Source organism: Montipora foliosa, chromosome 8 (genome assembly GCF_036669935.1).
Source record: "Montipora foliosa isolate CH-2021 chromosome 8, ASM3666993v2, whole genome shotgun sequence".
NCBI classification, from domain to species: domain Eukaryota; kingdom Metazoa; phylum Cnidaria; class Anthozoa; order Scleractinia; family Acroporidae; genus Montipora; species Montipora foliosa.
Window position 1 is genome coordinate 10,740,989 of NC_090876.1, and position 7,500 is coordinate 10,748,488.

Below are 7,500 nucleotides of genomic sequence, written 5' to 3' on the forward strand. Positions count from 1 at the left end.
TGCACGTTTCAAAGAGAAGCACTGATGTCGAAGTCTCAACTGGAGAAGTTCTTATTCTTTGCATTTTTTCCTTTGGCTTGCTCAGTGACAGTCTCAACAAAGTACGGAGATATCGAAGGCTTCAAAGCTTCGTATCCGAATGTCTCAGGTCCGTTCAAAGATGTCAGCAAATTTTTAGGCGTTCCTTTTGCTGCACCGCCGACTGGCGAGTTGAGGTTTAAAGCGCCACAACCTCTTCCAGCATGGAAACCTAATGTTCACGAGGCCAAGAAGCATGGAAATGTATGCATTCAAGGCAAGCTTTTCGATAGTTTCATGAGAATGTTCGCCTTGAATTTTTCTTACAGTGAAGATTGTCTGTATCTTGATGTCTATTCCCCGAACGTCAGCTCGAGTTTACCGGTGATGGTTTATATTCATGGTGGGGGATATCAGTTTGGATCGGCTATTGCCTTTCAGAGCGACATTCTCGCCCTTCAGGGAGTAGTAGTCGTGATAATTCAATATCGCCTCGGTCCGTTTGGATTCTTGACGACAGGAGATTCCGCAGCTCCTGGAAATTTTGGAATGCTGGATCAGGTGGAAGCACTTAAGTGGGTCAAGGAGAACATTGCCAATTTTGGCGGAAATCCAAACAAAGTGACAATATTTGGGGAAAGCGCTGGTGGATCTAGTGTTGGCCTTCACCTGTTATCTCCTCTGTCTAAAGATCTTTTTCAGCAAGCAATTGCAGAGAGCGGGGTGGATTTGAGCCCCTTCGCGACTCAGCCAAGTTCTTTTGGCCTTCGCTCCACTAAAGAACTTGCTCATAAGCTAAGCTGTCCAAGCAGCAATCACAACATTATGGTGGATTGCATACGTGGGAAAACAGCCACGGAGGTTCACACTGCCGCACAGTTAATCCCTCAAAGACTTACTCTTGAAATTAACTTTGCACCGGTCGTGGATAGCAATTTTCTTCATGATACACCAACGAATTTGCGACAGCAAGGAAAATTCATAAAAGTCCCGCTTATGATGTGTTTTACTAGCCACGAGGCTTCATCTTTTCTCGCTACTTTAGTTAACAATTCATTTCATCTCATGCAGAGCATAAGCAACGGAGTGAGCCCAGCTTTGTTCAAATCATTTCTGACAAGCTTCGCGGACTCTGAAAGTAACAGGTAAGAAAATTCTAGTCCACAGAAACCGTGATTCTTCCGTTATTTCTCAGTTGGCAAGGGTGGATTTAAAAAAGTGCCGAAAGACTTTTAACGGGGGGAGGCTATTTTGCGAGCCTGCGAGCCTGAACCTCGAACCGCGAGCCGCGAGCCGCAAGCCGCGAGCCGCGAGCCGCAAGCCGCGAGCCGCGAGCCTCTTTTTGCGAGCCTCAAAAGATTCCTGCCAAAAAATCCAAAAAAGGGCATAACAGCGTTTTAACGATCTGCCGATATGGCCGGGCCGTCTGAAATTATGAAGTAACGTACCTTTTTTTATTGCCGTATTTTTCAGTCCTGTTTCCGTGGTGCCCACTTCTCAAAATGTTGCGCGATGTTAAATGCATCAGACATTAAAACTCAGGCTCTGCTTCCCAAAATTATTCCAAACTATCTGAAATTCTTTTCGCCAAAGTGAGCCTTTTTTCCAAATAGCAGGAGCTTTTGTCACTTTCGGAGCCATCTTGGACTGAAAACCTGGCCTGGTGCCTAAGCACGGATACATGAAGTACTTACCGCCCAGTGAGCGTGTGGACACTGAAGGGCTATACTGCAGACTGGATCCTTAAGTTTTCGAATAATTCATTGCTGTATAGAGTCCCTTTCTGTTAACTGACAGTAATGTTTGTGAGAATCATCTTTCTTCATTGGTTTCCTGGCGCAGGAAAAAAATCTATCTAAGAAGTCTCTTGTTAAAATTGATCGCGTAAATACTGTGCAAGCTTCAATTGACCCGATCATCTTGATAATGATAGCCAGGTAAGTCTTCAGTAACAAGTGGGCAAGTGCTCTACATTTTTAAATATCTAAAAAACGTCAAAAAAAAGTGGCTCGCAAAAACAGGCTCGCGATCGTGGCTCGCGACTCGCGGCTCCGGCTCGCAGGCTCGCACATTAGTCACACTCCTTTTGACACCACTTGTGAAATTACTATGCGCTTGAATGGCCTCGCTTCCAGGAAACTTAATTATGTAACGCAACGGTCATAGGTTCGATTTTTAGTCGTGGATATGCGAAGGGTATAAGTGACTATCGTTAGGGGTCAGAATATGCAAATTTGTCAATCACTCAGTCGAATTCAATACCTATAAGGTATACTTGTAGCATATTTAAGAGGCGCTTAAATGTAAAAGACAAAGTCGAGATATATCCAGATGTTTTCGGTATCACCGTGTTGTAGTTGAACAGTGAAGCATTCCTTTACGATAAGAATCAAAGACGAATTCATTCTTTCCTAGCTAAATGGCTATCCATTTTCTGCAACGGACCTACAATCCTAGACAAAACTGTTGGGAAGGTTACAGCACTTTTGAAGTCTTCATTGCTTCTCTCCCCTCCCCCCTCCTTCAATGCAAAACTGAATGGTTTCAGGGGAAATAGTTGACTTACCTTCCAACATTGAATGGGATTGGGGGAGAGGGGGGCTATGTAAGAGAAAGTGAAAGTATTTCTTTTCAGCTTTAACAGAAGCAGGTTGAAATACAGCTCTGGTGTGGTTCATTTACATAACCTTCCCAACTACTTTTGTCTATGATTGTCTGAAAATTCTGGGTGTGGTCTTAAATTGGAAAGACGACTTTTTTCTTAGCGTTTACAGTGCCTTTGAAAAACAAACACAATTAGTGCTTGCTTTAACATTTAACTGCTTTTTGCCATGTTATCATGAATTTTAGGCGTTTATCTGGTTAAAAGTAAGGCAAGTTTTCAACTTTCATACATGTGTTAGGACGTCATGTTGCATTAGTGTCTCTTTGGTTGTAATGGGACATTTCATGCTTGATATATAGTGAAGGAATCGGTTGAAAAAACAACACGTGTCTGGTAGAACTGGTCGATCTCGGTGTTCAGTAATTGTGTATTCTCGACCACTGGATTAAAGCGATTTAAACTACTTCAGCAACGGTACATGGTATTAAACTGAAAATTCCTCCGTAAATGAACAGAAAGGGGAGGAGACTAAATGATAGTTAATTAAAGGCAAAAATCTGGTCTTGAAAGGTCAAACGAGTTCACGGACTAACCTCTTACAATGGCGGACGTCAGTTGCACTTTGCCAAGTTGAGAGCAGCGCCTTTTAAAAACGTCATGTGCATTTCAATCAGAGTCACATTAAATAAGTAAATTAACAGTGATTACTTTTTTTGCACCAGTAGCGTGAGTAGGATGGCCTGTCAATCATTGACCTATTTTGGGAACAGTAAACACGTATGTGAACAGTACTCCATGACATTACTCCATAAGAAAATGCGAAATATATGCCCAATGAATGTGACATTTTGCAACAATAACTTATCTGTAAAGCATACTGGAATACGTACAATGTATTTCTGATAATGGACAAAAGTTATTGTATCTACTTATTTTCAACATTACTCCATTGAAACCATGTATACACAAAGCTTAATTAGATACGTTATTTCAATTTAAGCTCTCTTTATGGAGTAATGTTGCAGTTTACCTAAAATAAAGCTGAAATGACCATGAAAAGTCCTAGTACTATTTCCTTTGAAACCCTTTACATTCCAGTTTCAATAATTTATCTGTAGCTGTGCTGTAAAGGCATTATTTTAGGCTTCGAAAATGGAGTAATGTAGGGAGTGATGTCAGTCGGGAGTAATGTAAGTGCTCTCGCACTGCTCGCACCATTTCTTGCTAAATCGATTGAAATAAAACAGTTTTTGGCATTATTCCAACATCCTCCAAAAAAGAAAGCTATCTTTTAACGAATACGAAACATCAAACAACAAAAATGTATTTTTTATGGCATTCTTAGTAAACACTTCCCCAACAGAACGGATTTTGGAGTAACGTTGTGAAGCGTCACGCAAGTCTGAAACGATTATTTTAACCAAATTTCAGTATTGTGAGATTTTATTTATACATTGGAAAGTACATTATAAGAACATGTCCAGAATAAGAAATGGAAGCCACATATCAAATACCACGAGAGTTCTAAGCGTTTAAAGCAGATTTCCTACTCTCATACAATCCTAGACAAAACTGTTGGGAAGGTTAGCACTTTTGAAGTCTTCATTGCTTCTCTCCCCTCCCCCCTCCTTCAATGTTGTGCAAAACTGAATGGTTTCAGTGGGAAATAGTTGAGTTACCATCCAACATTGAATAGGGGGTGGGGGAAGGGGGAAGGGGGGGCTATGTAAGAGAAAGTGAAACTATTTCTTTTCAGCTTTAACAGAAGCAGGTTGAAATACAGCTCTGGTGTGGTCATTTACATAACCTTCCCAACTACTTTTGTCTATGATTGTCGGTATATCCGTGACTTTTTTTAGTTTTAAAGACTCAAATTATAACTTAAGAGGTAGTGGCGTTAACCTTTAGTTACTATGCCAAGTTTTGACCCTAACTAGATGAAGAACTCTTTCACTTACCAAGCCTCTAAAATCTGGAACTCGCTTGAACCCGACGTAAGGAAAGGAAATCTATCTACGTTTGCGAAGTTGATTAAGAACAAATCATTTTAATTCCACTTTTACTTTGTGTAGTGGACATTTTAACCCTTATACTGTGTCATTTGTAGTTGCGTATTTTACTTTTCACATTTTTTTTCTTTTTAAGACATATATAAACCTGGTTGTTACATAGACGTTGTATTTTAAGGCTATTTAATGTTAGCACGTACGTATTTTGAACAAATTTTTTAGCTCACTGCACATTACGTGGGTAAATAAACGATTGCTTGATTGATTTTGTAAGGAATGTATCCACGACTTCTTCACAGTTCTCCTTTGATTTTTCCGAGTTTGCCCGTGCAGTCATCAATTGACTTTTTCCTCTCAACGATCCGCTTATGTTAAGAGCTCGTGTTTTGACTCGTTTTAGACCAGGAAAACATGCGAAATAATTGCAAATTGTTTTTTTGAAGGAGAAATGAAGGTCAAAATCAGCAATTTTTCCAACATTGTCTTTGGAAAGCCTAACATAAGTAAAGTTAAGTGTGTGGGGTTATTTCCTCTTGTTTTCTGTTTTTTTGCGAGAAAATTACGTTCGAAGTTGGGCTTTTCCCGCTGTTTCTGCCTTCTCAGTGCCGGTTCAAAAACTAAATCAGCACCCTGCTGTGACGTATGATATGGGTATATTTTCTTCGTAGTTTTGCTGTCTCTTCGTGGACTCAATATTCACGAAAAACATCAGTCTAAACACTGCTTCTATATGGGGCGCTCTCGCATGTCTTCCCCTTTCATACGTCATAAGCTGCAAAAATGACCGCTGACTCCTCCATTCTGAGCCGCAATGTTGATGGCCGAAAATCGGAATGAAAACTTTTTTTAGGTGGAAAAACGACGGATATGCCAAAAAAAGAGTTGAAAACATTATTGTGCATGGTCTAAAGTGTAGATAAAAAATACCTTTTTTTGCCTTCAGTTCCCCTTTAATTGCCCTAAAGCTTCTTCGTGGGGAATTTGTGGCAAACGAAATGCACCCAAAAAGAGTTTCAATTTATATCCCCCATTCCCATTGCTTTGAAAGCAAGTCGGTCGTTTTACCGATCGCCCGTTCGCCCGCTCGTAATAACAAAACTAAGGGTGCGTTCGATTGACCCTATTCCGGAATAAGAATACGTGGAGTGATGTTTTTAAAATGATATGTCTGACGTTTTGAAGCAACAAGGATAATAAATATATGTTTGAAATATCATTTTAGCAGGTGTTTGACAATTTTAATGTGAATCTCCGTAAAAGCGAAGGATTTCTAACTTCTATTCCAAGTATTCCTATTCCGGAATACGGTCAATCAAACACACCTTAAGAGCTAGTACGGACAGTGACGGATGTTTAACCGGCGACCTTTGCTTCAAAGTTCGTGATTACAATTCTTGCACCATTCATCGAGAAGCTGAGGCTTAATTACTGACGGTTTATTGTGTGTTTGACTCTTAACGGCATTTTGCTTAGCAGTGAAAATACAATCACTTTGAACTGAAGAACATTGGTTTTGATGCTAAGAAATTCCCCATGCTGTGTTACAGTTACTTTTGAAGAAATTCCTCGAGTAAGCGCCGCATTGGGACCGCGGCGCTTATTTGCTTTTTTGTCCCAAATGGAGCTGTTACTCGAGGGCGGTGCTTATTCTAGTAAATACGGTATATCAATTGCTTTCTACAAAATCATCTTAAAGAATGATTCGGGCGACCACCGGCCTTTAGTTATCAGTTCGGTGAATTAGGTATCAGGCGAAATGACCTCAATCCTTTGAAAGGCTGTCGGAATTGTGTCGGTTGCGTGACAACAGTTAAGCCATTTTGATAATGTCGTTTTGAAGTGTTAAGTGATGTGTGAATTGAGAACTTGGGGTCAAATCGTTGTTGACAATACAATTACATCGGAAATCATGAGAATGTACACGACCAATCAGAATGGAGGGAGTTGTCTCTGAAAGGGAGCGGTTGAAAAGAAAGAGAAGAATGAGAAAATCTTGTAATACGAGGGAGATCAATAAATCGTTTTTAAAACTGATTGTGACGGTGTTGGATAACTTTTGAGGCATTCCCAACAAGGCAATTAAAAAATTAAAATCATTGAAAAAAACTAAAATCCATGACAATGTGATCACTGTTATGGTGATGAAAAGGAACACGTATTTATCAATGGCGACTCCTCATTATCGCATCCTTCTCCATTTTACCCTCGGATTTTACGGCAGTTTGGTGTAGCTAATATCTCCGAGAATTTACGCCTCCAAACCACAATATACCCCAGAGGATTATCGATAGATCACAACACCGGGAACTCCATGCCCTACTCTTTGCGAATAGTGCCGACGTGGATTCTTTTGCTTCCAACAGGGTTATGAACATTAAAGGCTTGTGAGACGGGGCCTACGATTTATCGTTCTTATCCCAGAGAAGCCCAGAGAGTCTAACCATTCAGTTCAGATGTCATTCATTACAAAGGCAGCACTTTCTCTTCAGTTATTCAAAGAACCCGAGTGTTAGTTCGGTCGGAGCGGAGTCTTGATCCGCTGCGACCACAGTCCCGCGCAGTAGTCCGAGTCATTGTCCCAAAATATATCTCTTTCTTGTGGCAGGCGTGATAAATAAGACATTCCTTAATTCTTTTTCTTCCTTTTTTTTTTTTTAACAGGAAGGGTACTGCTGACTTACTAGGAAGTGCTGTGGAATTCATGTACACCCCATGGCCCGACAACAATGACAAATTGGCACTTAGAAGTCAACTTGTAGATATGATTGGTGATTACATGTTCTTTGCACCCAGTCATGAAGTCGCTGATATTCACAGCCAGTTCGCACCCGTGTACATGTACAAGTTTGCCCATCCGGCAACGCTCAG

The 7,500-nt window shown here is 40.5% G+C and overlaps 1 protein-coding gene across 1 annotated transcript in view; it reads left to right on the forward strand.

The window, feature by feature from the left end:
• The window catches only part of LOC137967727 (neuroligin-4, X-linked-like), a 9,030-nt gene that overhangs the window by 239 nt on the left and 1,291 nt on the right, over positions 1–7,500 (forward strand). Inside the window, exons 1-2 of the mRNA XM_068814279.1 lie at positions 1–1,163; positions 7,294–7,500. The exon at positions 1–1,163 is cut by the window's left edge and continues 239 nt beyond it; the exon at positions 7,294–7,500 is cut by the window's right edge and continues 1,291 nt beyond it. Of these exons, the coding sequence (XP_068670380.1) occupies positions 25–1,163; positions 7,294–7,500 (1,346 nt within the window). The 5' untranslated portion in view covers positions 1–24. The remainder of the gene's footprint in view (positions 1,164–7,293) is intronic.